This window comes from Chlorocebus sabaeus, chromosome 8 (assembly GCF_047675955.1).
Source record: "Chlorocebus sabaeus isolate Y175 chromosome 8, mChlSab1.0.hap1, whole genome shotgun sequence".
Classification (NCBI taxonomy): Eukaryota; Metazoa; Chordata; class Mammalia; order Primates; family Cercopithecidae; genus Chlorocebus; species Chlorocebus sabaeus.
Window position 1 is genome coordinate 147,184,712 of NC_132911.1, and position 16,960 is coordinate 147,201,671.

General features: G+C 61.9%; 1 protein-coding gene across 2 annotated transcripts in view; it reads right to left on the reverse strand.

Annotated features, from left to right (window-relative positions):
* Positions 1 to 16,960, reverse strand: part of ZC3H3 (zinc finger CCCH-type containing 3) — a 104,472-nt gene that overhangs the window by 63,069 nt on the left and 24,443 nt on the right. For both annotated transcript variants that reach the window (XM_008001767.3, XM_008001768.3), the window contains exon 4: positions 6,199 to 6,352. In XM_008001767.3, the coding sequence (XP_007999958.3) occupies positions 6,199 to 6,352 (154 nt within the window). The remainder of the gene's footprint in view (positions 1 to 6,198; positions 6,353 to 16,960) is intronic.

Genomic DNA, 16,960 nt, shown 5'->3' on the forward strand with positions numbered 1-16,960 from the left:
GTGACAGGCAGTTAGGGATATAAGTCACATTTCAGCTTCAGTTCAGATTAATGAACTTGCTGGAGCTGGTGAGGGCACCAGCAAATCCACAAATCTCAGAAAAAAAAATTAAATCCCCTCAGTAGAGCCTGAGGCTTCAGGGTGGCTCCTCCAAAACCCTTCACTGACCTTCTGCCTCGCACCCCTGCATCCCAGGCCCACTGAGCCTCTGGGCTGGCTCCAGGCCTGGCACCCCTGGGACAGGCTTCACTTCAAGGCAGCAGTCCTGGGGCCCGGGGACGGGCTGGCCAGGGCTGGCTCTCAGGGACCACCGTGGCAGGGCCAAGGCGCGCGTAAAGCAGCAGTATAGTAAGCTCCCAGCGTCCCCGGGCCAGAGCAACAGCCCCTTCCTGTGTATTGGGCAGATGTGACGGGCACCACACTCAGCAAAACAGCCCAGTCCCATGCCTCAGCTTCTGGGGAGAGATGGCACATGGCCAGCACACCGCCAGCATGACCCCACCAGCTGTTGCCCCGCCCCAAGCAGCCACATGGTCGGGGATCTGGAGGCAAGGGCAATATGGCCTCTGATGGGAGCAGAGGTGGCACCGTGGATGCCACCCCTTGAGGCAGGAGTCCCGTCCTGCTCATGGCACACAGGCACTGCTCCTTTTCTCCTCCCACCCTCTGCCCCACCCCAGCCTCTACGTATGATGTCTGGAGCATGCCTCAATGGTGTGTCCATCCTCAGAGACCTGGCTAGCAGCACACAGAAGCCCCAGGAGCTGCTGCCCAGCAGCCTCTGCCTTCTGTCTGACGACGAGCACTGGCCGGTCACAAACCGGAGGCCACCAGCCAGCACCCAGCCATCTCCCCACCACCTCCTCCAGCACCCAGCCATCTCTCCACCGCCTCCTCCAACACCTAGCCATCTCCCCACCGCCTCCTCCAGCACCCAGCCATCTCCCCACCGCCTCCTCCAGCACCCAGCCATCTCTCCACCGCCTCCTCCAACACCCAGCCATCTCCCCACCGCCTCCTCCAGCACCCAGCCATCTCCCCACCGCCTCCTCCAGCACCCAGTCAGCTCCCCACCGCCTCCTCCAACACCCAGCCATCTCCCCACCGCCTCCTCCAGCACCCAGCCATCTCCCCACCGCCTCCTCCAGCACCCAGCCATCTCCCCACCGCCTCCTCCAGCACCCAGCCATCTCCCCACCGCCTCCTCCAGCACCCAGCCATCTCCCCACCGCCTCCTCCAGCACCCAGCCATCTCCCCACCGCCTCCTCCAGCACCCAGCCATCTCCCCACCGCCTCCTCCAGCACCCAGCCATCTCCCCACCGCCTCCTCCAGCACCCAGCCATCTCCCCACCGCCTCCTCCAGCACCCAGCCATCTCCCCACCGCCTCCTCCAGCACCCAGCCATCTCCCCACCGCCTCCTCCAGCACCCAGCCATCTCCCCACCGCCTCCTCCAGCACCCAGCCATCTCCCCACCGCCTCCTCCAGCACCCAGCCATCTCCCCACCGCCTCTTCCAGCACCCAGCCATCTCCCCACCGCCTCTTCCAGCACCCAGCCATCTCTCCACCGCCTCCTCCAACACCCAGCCATCTCTCCACCGCCTCCTCCAGCACCCAGCCATCTCTACACCGCCTCCTCCAGCACCCAGCCGTCTCCCCACCACCACCTCCTCCAGCACCCAGCCGTCTCCCCACCACCACCTCCCTCCAGCACCCAGCCATCTCCCCACCACCACCTCCTCCAGCACCCAGCCGTCTCCCCATGGCCTCCTCCAGCACCCAGCCATCTCTCCACCGCCTCCTCCAGCACCCAGCCATCTCCCCACCGCCTCCTCCAACACCCAGCCATCTCCCCACCGCCTCCTCCAACACCCAGCCATCTCCCTACCGCCTCCTCCAGCACCCAGCCATCTCCCCACCGCCTCCTCCAACACCCAGCCATCTCCCCACCGCCTCCTCCAGCACCCAGCCATCTCCCCACCGCCTCCTCCAACACCCAGCCATCTCTCCACCGCCTCCTCCAACACCCAGCCATCTCCCCACCGCCTCCTCCAGCACCCAGTCATCTCTCCACCGCCTCCTCCAACACCCAGCCATCTCTCCACCGCCTCCTCCAGCACCCAGCCGTCTCCCCACCACCACCTCCTCCAGCACCCAGCCGTCTCCCCACCACCGCCTCCTCCAGCACCCAGCCGTCTCCCCACCACCGCCTCCTCCAGCACCCAGCCGTCTCCCCACCACCACCTCCCTCCAGCACCCAGCCATCTCCCCACCACCACCTCCTCCAGCACCCAGCCGTCTCCCCATGGCCTCCTCCATGTCCAGGCCCAGAGAAAGCCACTGACAGGGAGGCCCTGGCCCCTTTTACAAACCCAGCCATCTGGGGCCCCGATGCTGTCCACATGGGCCCAACATGACCACCAGGCCGACAGTAACTTTCTACTTAAATTAGGAGAGGGAGAGAGAAGGTGCGTGTGCCAAATCACCCCCTGGGACAGGGCAGAGGCCTAGGCTCAGGCCAGGCACCCACTTGCCCACCCTCCCTCCCTCGGGCTGCAGGGAAGGGGAGTTTCTAGAGCTTCCCAGAGGAGGGAACAGTGAGCCCTAATCACACTGAGCCCTCCCCACTGCCCAGGGCAGAGCTAGGGCCAATAGCTCAGGGCCTGGGGCTCTCCAACCGAAAGCTGAGAGGAGCTGCAGAGGGGTCCTGGGGGCTCATGGCCAGAAGAGGGGCCCCCTCTGGTACCTCCTCAGGGCGGTGCAGTCCCCACCATGAGCATCACAGCTAAGGGGAGGGGAAAAAGGGGAGGTGAGGTCCCAGAGACAGGGACAGAGACAGGACAAGGTGAGGGCTGTTATCAGCAGCAGAGCTGTGCAAGCTTCACTGTGGAAGCCTGTGTTACTGCTTCTTGTCCCCACCTTGGGGAGGGCCCAGTCCCATTCCTCTCAGGACAGGGGTGGCAGAGGTCCTACCCCCTCCTCCATCTTTGGGGTTCCAGCTCAGGACAGGGCCTAGAGACCCTACCCATTTCCCATGGCACAAGCAGGCAGGGACAGGATGTCAGGTTGGCACTGCACTGTGCTGCCCCCAACCACACCCTGCCCAGGATGCTCAGCCGCTCCCAGCAGTAGCCCTGGGATCTTCGTGTGCATCCTGGGGCGGGGTCAGCCTGGCCTTCACACACATCCCAGGGCCTTCCCTCAACACTCAGAACCCCCTGGGACTCGCTGTGCTCCCCACTGCTGTCCCTTTGCAGGGTCTCTGCCAGCGGCTCCCTCTCCTCCCAGAGCAGCGCGCGCTGTTGGCCTCGTCCATCTCCCAGGAGCTGGGGGCTTCATGGAGAGCAGGCCCGGCTCCGTGCTCGGAACTCGCAGGTCTGCTTCAACAACAGAGAAAGATGCCAAGGCGCTGAGGGGAAGAGGCCTCACGTATACACATGACTTCCTCTCAGGGCGACCAGATCTCCAATCACAGTGAGGGGTCGGCCGGGGGCATCCCACACTACCACAACAGCGCTATCCCTCAGCAGCTAGCCACCCTGCCTCCCTCCCCTCCCGCGTGTCCACCAGCCCCTGCCAACTGTGACCACCGGTGCTTCCAGGACTGCTGGGGCCTGCCCGCCAGCCCCTCCAGGGATGGGTGAGGGAGCTGGGGCCCAAGGAGAGCCCTGGTCTCAGGCTCCAGCCAGCCAACTGGCAGGACAGCCTCCTTCTTCCTCTCCATGCAGCCCTTAGTCCGTGGTGGCCTGGGCCTGCCCAGGGAGGGCTGAGGGTTCAGTCACATGCAGGCAGCCCTGGCTCTGATGGAGCACGGGAGACGGAGCATGGGCCAGGCCAGACCAGCTGCTGGCCCAGACAGGCCCTTTCTGCCTCAACAACCCGGAGCCCAGGCATGTGTACAGCCAACAGCAGGCCAGGCAGCCATGCTGGGACGCAAGTGACCCCGGGCAAGGAAGGCCCAGCCCGCTGGTGGCCATTCTTCCCAAGGTCTCCTAAGAGTCGTGCCCCTCAGCTCAACACCCTTCCCACCCCACCCCCACCCCCACAAGCCCAGGGCTCAGGCCCCGAATGGTTCCAGACGCCTGGCAAGGGGTGGAACAGGACTGGGGTGAGGTGGTCAGGAAAGCGGGGAGGGCCCCTCACACACCTCCTTAGCCACATGTGCATCCTGGGGTGGGCTCAGCCTGGCCTTCACACGTAGAGAAGACACTGAGGCCTGGAGCCCATGGCCACCAACCACAGCCAGGGCCTCCAGGGGTGGGCTGAATTCAGGCTCCTGGTGCTGGGGGTCTTGATCCATCAAAGGCAGGGTCTACTCTACCTCCTACCCACCCACGCCTGTGGTCCAGCCCCTACACCAGGGCACTCAGAGAGTAACGGCCGCTCCCTGCAGGGGAGCTGGCCAGGCTTTGCTTTGGAAAAACAGGGAGCTTGGAGGGAGCCTCTCAGCTGACCCACTGTTCTCAGCTACATGACACCGACAGGAGGCCCTGGGTGCTGGGCCAGCTGCCACCTCCTCCTCCTCCCGGCCTCCTCAGCCCCAGGGCCCGGGCACCCGTTTCTGTGCAACAACACTGTCAGGGCCTCCTGAGCAGGCCCAGCTACAGGACCCAGACCAGCTGGACCCAAACCGGAGGCCTTCTCAGCCTTCAGAATCCTGAAGGAGAGGCCCTGCTGGGTCCACCGTGAGGAAAATCATCACTCAGCCCCCAGCCACACCCCTAGGAGAGATGGACCCTCGACGTCGGGCTGACGATGACCACAGGACGGGGAGCAGGAGCGGAGAATCCATAAATCTGAACCTCATTCCCGATGATCTGGGGCTCTTATTAAGTAAATTAATTTAAGTTAATTTAGCTCGATCATGACTCCCGATCACAGTGATTTAGTGTGGGGGAAATTGCATTAGGAAAGGCCATGCTCACCAGATAGAAGAACGGAAGAAAATTAGATCCACTTAGCAATGTGAATTAATATGGAAATAGCAGGTGTAAATTTAACCTTATCGAGAGAATAAAAATTATCTTCATAAATTTGTAGAAATAGCCCCCGAGATGCTTATAAATCTATTTAAAACAAAAATATTACAAAAAGTGCAGTAAAATTAATTTAAAATATACTCCAGCTATTGCCTCCATAAAAGTCAGCAGCAGGGCCAAGCTGAGTGTGGCCGGGTGATACGGGAGGCAGCAGGACACCGCCTGGTGGGCTCGCCAGCTGGCTGACCTGCCACAGGGCCCCAGAGCTGGATAGGGCTGCCCATACTGGTGGGTGGATCCCCTGGAGTTAGCCTCAGGCCTGGAAACCTCTGGCTGGCAGCAGAGAACCACCAGACAGCTACGGTATGGCGGGTGGCCGTTCCCTGGACTATGGCTGCTCACCCCAAGGCCCTGCCCACCATCTCTGGCCCATGCCACTCCCTCAGGAGCAGGCTCCCGCAGGGAGGTCAGAAGATAGACGGAGGGGTCTGCCACTGTCTGCTTCCCGCCAGGGCTATCACCCTCTCCCGATCCTGGAGATGGGGCACCACCACCACAGCAAAGGAAGGGGCCAACCCCCTAGGGCCAGGCCTCCTGAGGCCCAGAGACTGAGCAACCTCCACTGAGCAAGTGGCAAAGCCTCCTGGGGTGGGGGCCCCAGGAAGGCAAAAGCCGTTCCCCACTGACAGAGCCGCCCTCCCAGCCTGCATCAAGGTCAGAGTGCGAGTGGGGGCCAGACCACAGGCAGGCAGCCAGCAGCAGGGCAAGGAGGAGCTCACATCACCACCTTGACAATCACACATTGACAGCTTCCAGACAGGCCGCTGAAGGCCCAGCCTCTCCCACCAGAAGCTACTCCCTGAGAGATGCTCAGACAGCACATGGCGTGGGCCCTGACTGTCCGGGCAGCGGAAGCTTCCATGGCACAGAGCCCTCACCAGCTAATAGGCATGCTGAGAACAGCAGGGCATGTGTGCGTGTGTGTGTCCGTCCGTCTTCATGTGTATGTGCTATTCACGGGCTGGCCTCCTATTTGGTGCAGAAATTGCTAAAGACACAGAAAAATCAGGCTGGTCCCCAGCCAACGAGCCAAATGCCAGGCAGTTCTGGGATGCACTCAGCTCCCCCTGGCCCTCGGGTTCTACCCTGCAGCCCTCAGGGCAGGGCCAGACAGCCCAGTCCCCATGCCTGCAGGAGCCCAGAGGAAGCCTTCCTACCTGGACAGTGAGAGCCGCCGGGCCCGCCAGGAGGGCAGAGACAGGGGGAAGGGCGGGGCGCTGAGAGGCGAGGCCGGTGTCTTCTTGACAATGCGGTACCGGGTCTTGATCACCTTGCTGGTGGGTGGAGTCTGCACGGCATGCAGGCTGGATGCTGCAGAGAAAACCCAGGGCACAGACATGGGTCAGGGAAGGTCGGCAAGGGCAGGGTCAGAGAGGCTGCCCACAGTGCCAGCTCCGCCCACCGCCTCCGCCAGAGCTTGAAGACTCTCCATCACCCCGTGGATAAAACTCTCAACCCATATGGCACACATATCCCCATGGTGCCTGGCAGCCGACGCTTCAGGAGCTAGCCAGTGCAGCCTCTAGGAGAGGTGGGCACCAGCCCCTCACACCCTCTAGCCATCTGGAGAAGCAGTGGAATGCCCACAGGAAAACCAGGAGAAGCCAGGGGCCTGTCAGCTGGGGATGCCTTGGAGTCCCCTAGACAGTATCCGCACAGGTGGACTTGAGGTGGCTGACTGACTCGCAGCAGGGCAGTGAGGCAGGCAGATGGGCCACCTCACCCAGGCCAGAGGTGGGGGTTGAGAGGCTCCTGGCCTGTGCCCTGCACACGGGAGGGGTTGCTGGAGCACTTACCTCCTCAAGCGGCACCTCCTCACCTCCGTGCCCAGACAGATTTATGTGCTTAATCACTGTTTTCATAACATTTCGCAGGGTGATAGACACAACAGCTTTTTTCTTGTTGAACGTTTCATACAATTTATAGTAATCTATTGTCCGAATTCCCTTCCACTTGATAGCTGGCAATTTACCCACAGCTTTGAGCGTTGCATCTAATTGCCTAATTTGCATCATGTACAGCTCTGGCTGCCCAGGTCGCCGTGTACGGCTCTGGCTGCCCCGATCATTAAAGCTAACCCAGCAGTGGGTGCAGGCCCACCCTCCCAACAGCTCCCCTCGAAGCCCAAGGCTCAGGGGCTGCTGCAAGAGGCCCCCGCCCCCTCCACCCCACTCAGCGTTGCCCACAGGAGGCTCCCGCCCCCCTCCACCCCACTCAGGGTCGCCCACAGGAGGCCCCCGCCCCCTCCACCCCACTCAGGGTCACCCACAGGAGGCCCCCGCCCCCATCCACCCCACTCAGCATTGCCCACAGGAGGCTCCCGCCCCCCTCCACTCCACTCAGGGTCACCCACAGGAGGCCCCCGCCCAGCCCAGCCCAGGGGACCTCACCTCCTTCCAGTCAGTGCCCAGCTTCCCCTGTGCCCTGGACCCCTGACTGCCCCCAAGCCCCAGGACACACCCTCTTGGCCCCCACAGCCAAATAGCCCTCGAGGCACCCTGTTCCTTGGAAAGGACCAGTAACTGTTACCATTTCCCCAGTTCTTTTCCAGAGCCCTAAACACAATGGACCTTGAGCAGCCAGGGTCCCTCCTGGAGGTCTCGCTTCTGGCCCATCTCTCCACAGGCTCGCTCACTCTCCTGCCCGCACTGCCCTGTCCAGATGTCGGCAAAGAGCCCCTCCCTCTGGTGTTTCCCCAGCACCATCCAAGCTGCAGCCTCTACCAAGGCACCTGTCAGCCTGCACAGGGGCAACTCAGGAACACTTGGCCCCAACACGGCATCAAAGCCTTCCCAAGAGCCCCCCGAGTCCACATCAGAGAGTCTGCCAATTGAATTTTCAAGGTCTTACAAGCAAGGAGAGACCAGCAAAAAAATCAATAATAGCTTGTTTCAACTAAGCGCTGGAGAACATAAGAAGTCCTTAAGTTATCAATTACCCTGAGGTGACCTCCCCACCTTCCAGCCCTGCTGCAGGCTCCCTGCTTCTGCCTGAGGAGAGCAATGGGCTGCCCAGCTGCTCCTGCCCCACCTGGGCCAAGCTGGGGGCCAGCCTCGGCACCTGGGCAGTCAGGGCACCCACTGGAGCACCGCCAGCTGTGGGGCCAGGGCTCGGGGTTGCCACCTGCCCACCCCCAACCCCAGAGTGCCCAGGTGACCCACTTGCCAGCCTGCAGCCTGCTTCCCACCACGGCTTCCCACAAGCCTCCCAGGCCACCCAATGCCTGCTGCTCTGGGACGTAGAGCCTGGGGCAATGCTGGCCCCCTTGGAGCCACAGTGCGACAAAACTAGGGTGCAGTCCTGCTCAGAGGCCAGGTGGGGCCAAGCAAGGCAGGAGGGACACTGGGCCACACTCGGGCCCTGGGGGTTTGTGTTCCCCTCATCAACCTCTTTCCCCAAATTCTGAGCGCAGGAGCCCCCAGACCTGGCCCAGTTCCATCCCCATCGCCAAGTGCACAGCATCCCTTTGGCTAAAATCACCTCTAACCTTGGGGACCACAGCTCGCCCTCCCTCCCAGGTCCAGCACATGCCAAGTCCTCTAGGGAGTCCCAGCCCCCACTGCACACAGGACCAGACTCTGCACCCTGGAACACTTCTGCCCAGGAGGGGCAGCTTGGGGCAGGCAGGGCCTGGCAGGCGGCGGCACCGTGATCATGCTCCCGCGCGGTGCTGGCAGCAGTCGGGTCAGGCTTCTCTGCCTTACTGCGTGTTACGTCCCCTCCTGAAAACCACACGGTCATAACGCGGCCCCAACCTCTTGTCACAACCTCCTCAGGCTGGGCAGGTATGTTCTGCACATGTCACCTAAACAGACCCCCCTCCCACAGTCCCTAGCAGAGTGGGGGCACTTCGAGGGGCTCACAGTGGGAAGGTGGCAGCCAGTGTGGGGCCAAGCTGAGCTCTAGCCTGCAACCCACTCCCACAGCAGGGTCATGTCCCCCACAGCCTGGCCCTGCAGACCACGGGCAGTCCCTGTCATTCCCAGATGGGCAGCTCGGACAAGCTCATGACAACCCAGGATGGGCAGGGCACAGCCGGACAGAGGGGTAGTGGCAGATGAATTCTGAGCTGGGCCCCCAGCGGCTGGCAGGAGCAAGGGCACACAGACCCAGAAAGTCAGGGCTGTGGGAAGGAAGCGTCCCTCCCCGGCCCGGTTCCCCAGGGTGTGCGGCGACGGCGTGGGCAGGTGGCAAGGCTTGGGAGGCTGCAGGTCGCTGCTCTGTGGCCAAGCAGGACCCAGGCAGAAACAGGCCTCGGCCCTCCTCCCTGAGGACACAGGCCCAGGCGCCCATCCCTCCTGGCTGGCTGGGGTTTGTGTAGATAATCATGTTATTTAGATAGGATGTTGGTTTAATTCCCTTCATTACAGACTCCCAGGGCTGTAATTTTTTTCTCCACGTGACGCATTCCCGTGGCACACTCGGCGCACGTCAAGCCCCTTGCGCCTTTATTGCCGGCAATGCCCCGGCCCGCGTTATCAGCCTCGCACACACAGCCCTCTCCGCCCGCCATCAAGAGGTCACTTCTAATGACTAATCGATCTCATTAGCTTTCCTAATTAAAAACTTTACTACCGCAATGGAAGACAAACTACAAAAAAACTGCTGGCATCATATGTGAATGGGATATGAGCCCATCCATCAGCAGGGTTTGAGCTCTTGCACACGGCACCACCTCAGGCCAGGGGCCAGGTGGGGCAGCCCTCAGGCACCCCAAGAGCCCTCCTGTGTACCAAGCACCACATGCCAAACGATGCACCGTCAGGAGGGCGGCAGCTGAGGCTGGGCCCGGCCATCAGGGGTCCAGGAGTCTGGTCCCACCCCCGGCATGAGCTGCTCCTGCAGAGCCTGGCCCTGCCCACCCAGCTCACTCTCCTCGGACAATTGCAACACAGATGGCTGATCTGATCAGATGGAGGTTGCAGCCTTTCTCTGTTTTACGCGGAGCAGGAGTTGAGGGAGAGTTCAGATTTTTATGGAACTTCAAAGGGAAATAACTAGGAAGAAAATGAGTTGCCAATTTCACAATTGGTTAATGAATAAGAAGATGCAACTAGAATTACTACTCTGTGCAAAGAACTGTCTGAGGCTGCCAAGCAGGAGAGAAGGCGGCTCCACCACTCCACTGTCTAGCCCACCAGGGCCAAAGTGAGTGTCCCAGGGAGCTGTCCAGCTGTCTGTCCAGCTCCCAGCCTGCCGATGGGAGCAGGACCAACTCCATCAGGGAGGGCCTCGCCCATTAACTGAGGTGGAGACCCAGAAAGACTCTGACTGGCCCCAGGCCAGTATCCACCAGCCCCTGGGCCTCATGCACAGTGGGCTACAGAGATGGGAGCACCAAGGCCTCCAGAAACAGCAGGCACAAGAGTGGGCCCGGTGCAGATGGGCCCAGTGCAAAGACAGCAAAACTGTCACTGCTGGGCTGCCGGCCCAAGACAGTGCCCTGGTTCTAGAAGCCCCTTCCCCAAGCCTCCGCGGGCTTCATCCCAGCTGGGGAGTGGGCACAGCTGAGCAGGAGGCCAAAGACTGGCATGGAATTTGCTGGAATCGGCCATAGCCACCCCCACAGCAGCAGACAGGACGGTGTTGGGCCCATGAAGGGATGATGTTGACTTGCCCAACAGACACCTCGCGCCACACCACATTCCTGAGAGAAGTAGCAGCAGCGAGCAGCCAGAATGGGCCAGGCCCACAGAACAGGCCTGGGGCAGCCCAGACCCTGCATGCAAGGAGAGCAAGCAGGGAAGGGGCCAGTCCAGGTGCAGCCCCCGGGGCTGCTGCAGCGCTGCCCAGGGTGATGGATGGCTGTGGGCCGTGGACATTCCAGCCAGTCAGGCCCCCCATCCCTAATTCCTGACAATTCCACCTTCTCTGTACATTACCTGATCTTTTTATCAACAGTTGCCCTGGCACCTCACCACCTCCACACTGCCTATGCCCTTCTCTGACTAATGGCAGCTTAAACGCTGCAAACCCACTTCTCCTGGTGTCTGTGACCTAGTTCTGTGTCTTTCCAGTCCTGTTGTAGTTTTTGAGGTGGTGCCAACTCGGTGCCAGCCCAGGTCTCTGGCCCCGGTGCCCTGAGCACGAGGCAGGAGGGGCCTGGCAACAGCACAGACTAGGGATGGCACCTTCCAGTAGGGCCGTGAGTGTCCCGCAGGCAAGCAGGACACAGCCTAAAGAGAGGGCAGGAGGCCCTGCGCCGTTCCCAGAAACCTGAGTTCACGAGGCCCCCCGACACAGCTCCAGTCACACTCCCCGCCCCACTCACTGGCCGGGCCTCTTCCTCTCTCCCTCCCGCACTGACTGACCAACCCAGAGCTCGGGGGTTGCGCCTTCAGCCCCACAGCCGCAAGAGGGCGCCAGGGACGAGGCAACGTCTCCCAGAGAGCAGAGTTCCCACGATTAATCGCCTAATTAGAGCTGTGATTACAACAGAGAGTGCTCAGTGGCGCGGGGACGTCCACGTGGCAGGCGGAACACCGGGAAGTGCCCCTCCAGGAGAGCCGAGCCTGCCTGGAAGGAGCAGAGCCCAGGGTTCCTGAGAGAGGAGAGAGCGGGGCACAGGCACAGGACTAGAGGAGTAGGGGCTGCAAGAGGCTGGGACAGCCTGGGTGGGGGGGTGCCCAGGCACTGTGGGGAAGTCGGGACGGGGAGCGTGGGAGGAGAGCTGGGGGCACTGGGAGTCAGGGCCAGGCCTACCCTGTGCTCCTGCCTGGCTGGCACCATGCTCACACCCGCGGCCTCAGCTGGCTCCACAGCCTCTGGTACCATGCCGCCCTCAGGAAGCACCTGCCAAGCACAGGCCCCACCTTCCACCCCTGCAGGTCCAGCTCAAAGACCCCTCACACCCCCACCCCTCCCAACTTGGCTAGGAGACTGCTGAGGGGCAAAGGCAAGGGAGTAGGGAGAGCCCCAGGGAACAGGGCAGGCAAGTTCCAGACCAGCCGACAGGGCAGGTGAGCCCAGAGGCCCCATCTCCTCTGCTGCAGCTGGCAGGTGATCCCGCCCCCACCAAGGCTGCTGAACACCCAGCACCAGGCCCCACGCTGGAGGCTCATGGAGTCCCGTCAGGCAGCGTCCCTGACAGCGGCTGATCGCGCTCTTGGAGAAACAACCATGAAAACTCCAACAGAGCATGTGGCCCATGTTCCCGAGAGCCCCGGGCTCTTGCATTTCAGACCGTGACGTATGTCTGAGTGGTGCACAGACGCCCGGGCCTGGTGGGGGCACAGCGCCTGCTACTGCAGCCAATCAGAGGTAGCGTTCGCAGAACTGTCTCCCATTGAAGGCAGCTCAGGTAACAGTTCTCACTATTCCTGGGGCAGGAGGCTCTGCCCATCTCGAGCACAGAGGCCCTTCTCTGCACAGCCCAAGCCTAGTCCGGGGCACCTCCTGGAAGGCACCTGGGCCTGGCAGCCCCTCATAGCCTTTGCTGAGGCTGGTGGGGGTGGACAGGGTGGCCCAGCCAAGGTGAAGGGCTGTGGAGCAGCTGAAATCAGCGAAGCTCGCCAGGGCCTGACCACCAAGGGTCCCTCCACCAGGCCCTTTCTGAAGTTTGGCCCAGTCTGAGTTGTCCCCTGGGGCCGCACAGTCACCACCTTGGTAGCCTGGTGCTCACCCCCAGCACTTCCACACGCTAGGTCCTGAAGGTGGCGAGGCCAACGCTACACTGGGGGTGACATGGGTTCTGGCCTCCAAGGAAGGGTGGCAGACCCCAGGGGCCATCAGGAGCGGCTTCCCCGAGGTCCACCATGTGCAGGGGGCAGTGAAGTCAAACAGGAGGTCTCTGGCCCTCAAGTGCCACCATGAGGTCCACAGGAGACTGCCTGCTCTCCCAGGAGCCTCAGGCCATGGGTCCCCATCACTCCCACCTGGGTTGCCACTGCAGGCCCCACCCTGGCTCGGGCCCTTGTCTCCCCAGTGTCTACAGTGGAGCTGGCCTAGAGCCACTGGCCCACCCAAGGCCTGCCAGCGTCCACTTGGTGTCACCACACAGCAAGCATGGTCCTGCCGGACACACAAGCGCACTGAGGAGCACACGTGCAGAGACTGACACGCACATGGTGGGCGGTGGGAATGCACAAGGGCGTGAGCACACGTGCCTGGTCATTCCCGATCCTATGGTTCTCGCCGCTAGGAGCCAGGACGGGGCCGGGTTGCTCACCCCACAAACCTGTAACCGGCTCTCGCTCCCCCCTCAGGCCCTCGAGTTTCATGCTGAGCCAGGCTGTGCAGCTCAAATGCGGCCCAACCCAGGAGCTGGGCTCACCACCTGGACGTGCACCTGTGGGCACCCATCTGCAGGACCAACAGCCTCATTTCTACTGACACCTGGTGACGTTAGGGGCTGCATGGCCACTCTCCAAGGCCACTCTCCGAGGCAGGACAGGAAAGCCTCCTTGGTTTTTTGTCTGTTTCTTCTCTCTGCCCTTCTCAGTCCCCTCCCTGTCTGGCCCATGTGCAGCTAGGCCCGGCCGCCGCAACTGCTGTGGTCCTGGGCGTCTGCTCCCGCAGGACGAGGCCTGTGCCCGGGCAGTGCCCCCACCATCCTGTAGACACACCCCTCAGTGAACGCTGGGAGCTCAGGGAGCCTGCCATGCCCTGCACCCCCTGTCTGGACTCACCAGTCCTCACTGCTGGGTTCTGAGAAACATGAGGGCCAGTCCCTGGGGCCCGGGCTTGCCATGGGGCTCCTGCCCCGCTCCCTGATCCAGAAGCCCAGCCTCTGCTCTTCTCTTCCCCGACCACAGATGGGCAGTTCCCAGCTGCTTTTCTCACCTAGACACCGAGAAGGGCAGGATGGAGCCAGCCTGTGGCGCACACACACTCCCCGGCCTGCAACGCCTTGGCCCTCCATCGCCCCAGCCAGGCGGGTCATCGGCAGGGCCCCTGGGGCGCAGCGAGGGGCTGCAGTGATTAGTGCTGATGAGCACACAACCCGGCTGGTCATGCGTGACATCAGCTTCCCGCAGACAGCACTGGTAGGCTGTGGGGACCCTGCAGTTGTGCGGAAAAGTGGAATCAAAGTGGGCACCACGGGAGGCTCAGCCTCTCCCCACAAACGGGCCTCCCAGGCTCCTCCACTGTTTGGAGGGAAAGACCCAGGTAGGGCTCCTGCCTGATTCTGGTCAGGTCAGGCAGAACATCCCCATCACGAGAAGGGAGGCACCTCTGACCCTCCTGGCCACCACACAGAACCCACAATGCCAGCCACATCAGCTGAGGGCAGTGGGAATGTGGCCAAGGCCTAGAGGAAGACACCAGCCCATGATGCCCACAGATGGCACAGCTGGGTCAGGCAGGTGCTGGGCCGAGGAGCCTTTGCGGGTGCCTTTGGAAGGGATGGAGCCTGGAAACACCAGCCCCCTCCACCTGCACCGGCGTTCCACCTGTGTCACTCAAGACGGCTGGAAACACCGGCCCCTGTACAGGCGTTCCACCTGTGTCACTCAAGACGGCTGGAAACACCGGCCCCTGCACCGGCGCTCCACCTGTGTCACTCAAGACGGCTGGAAACACCGGCCCCTGTACAGGCGCTCCACCTGTCACTCAAGACGGCTGAAACACCGGCCCCTGCACAGGCGCTCCACCTGTGTCACTTACGATGGCTGGAAACACCGGCCCCTGCACCAGCGCTCCACCTGTGTCACTCAAGACGGCTGAAACACCGGCCCCTGCACAGGCGCTCCACCTGTGTCACTCACGATGGCTGGAAACACCAGCCCCCTCCGCCTGCACCGGCGCTCCACCTGTGTCACTCAAGACGGCTGGAAACACCGGTCCCTGCACCGGCGCTCCACCTGTGTCACTCAAGACGGCTGGAAACACCGGCCCCTGCACAGGCGCTCCACCTGTGTCACTCAAGATGGCTGGAAACACCGGCCCCTGTACAGGCGCTCCACCTGTCACTCAAGACGGCTGAAACACCGGCCCCTGCACAGGCGCTCCACCTGTGTCACTTACGATGGCTGGAAACACCGGCCCCTGCACCAGCGCTCCACCTGTGTCACTCAAGACGGCTGGAAACACCGGCCCCTGTACAGGCACTCCACCTGTCACTCAAGACGGCTGAAACACCGGCCCCTGCACCAGCGCTCCACCTGTGTCACTCAAGACGGCTGAAACACCGGCCCCTGCACAGGCGCTCCACCTGTGTCACTCAAGACGGCTGGAAACACTGGCCCCTGCACCAGCGCTCCACCTGTGTCACTCAAGACGGCTGAAACACCGGCCCCTGCACCAGCGCTCCACCTGTGTCACTCAAGACGGCTGAAACACCGGCCCCTGCACAGGCGCTCCACCTGTGTCACTCAAGACAGCTGGAAACACCGGCCCCTGCACAGGTGCTCCACCTGTGTCACTCAAGACGGCTGGAAACACTGGCCGTTCCACCTGCGCACCCGGACCACCGTCTATGTGGGCAGACCCCTGGCTGTGTTGTCACAAGTTCACTGCCTATCTGGAGCCAGCCCCAGGGGTTGCCCACACTCAGCACCCTAGCATCTAGCCAGCCCTGCTGGTTCCAGCCCAGGCCCTGCAGGTTCGAGGAGTGTGCTGGTGACACGGCTGGGCCCTCCACCGCTGCCGGGCCTCCCCTTGCATGCTTGCATGTGCTTCAGGCCCGTCCACTTCTCTAAATGAGCCGCAATGGCAGCCGAGGCAGGGGGCGGCTGGTGAGTGCCCCGCCCCCACGCTGGCGCGGTGGGAGCTGCCAGGACCGCACTCTAACAAGCCTCAGATGTGGGATGACTGGAACCACAAAGTATGAATTTTTATGAGTCTAATAAATCACTTCACTTTTCTTGTGCATGATGGCTCCCAGGACCTCAAACGCTGCAGACGGAGGGCAGGAGCTCCTGTGTGTGGTGGTGGCCAGGAGCAGGGCCACAGGGCTGCTGGGGTCCTCCTGGGCAACCTCAAATCCTCTGGCCCCACGCCCTGAGGCTGCTCAGCAGGATGGAGCGCAGAGACCTGCTCGCTGCCGCCATTAGGCCCTCCCTGCCAGAATCCCACATTGGCAGAAAAACTTGCCTCAAAGCCTCGTCAGCACGAAAGGAAACTTTGCAATCATACACACACACACACACACACACACACACACACACTCTCACTCACTCTCATGCACATGCTCACCCCACAACAGAGACGGCAGAGGACTCCAGTCTTGAGAGAGGAGGAGCAGGCGCATCCGGCCCCTCCTGGGAGCCCTGCCAGGACCGTCTTGGAGGCTGGGCCCCAGCACCTCCCAGGTGGGTGCAGCATGTGGCCGGCCACATGAGAGGATGGCCCCTCAGCTTTCACGCCCTGGCCTCGCGTCCCTGGGCCGAAGCCCCGTGGGATCTGGGGATTCATCTTTGACAAACATTTACGGATTATCAAATCACAACGGCAGCCCGACAGGGCCATAAGTCACCCTAAGCAGCCGTTCGCAGTGCAGTCTGAGTTTGGGCAGCTCAGTGATGACAAATGGCCGCTGTCAGCCGCCCTGTCCCCCCGTGTGGGATCCATGCTCTCTGTTGTTCCACACTACCTGGTGTTTAATGACAACACTGTCAGCCAGAGATGCAGCACCACCGAAGCCGCTGCTGCGGACTGTCAGAGCCCTATTAAAGGGAAGATTGAGACCCTACTCTTCTTAAAGTCACTCAAGCAACACAAGCTGCTAGTTCCTGTAATTATTGTGCGCGAGCCATCGATCGCACGCCGGCACCTGACCCGCCTGTATGAAATGAGAATAGTTTGCTCTGTGACAGTCGCTATAGATTATGGAGGGTGGGGGGCTTCCTCCCCTCTTCCCCATAGCTCTACCCAGCCTCAGGTGCAGGGGAAGAAAGGGGGCCTCCCTGCCCTTCACGGCTGGAGGAGACAGTGCAGCAGGCAGCTAAGGGGGATCCCAAAAAGGGTGAACGCACGCCT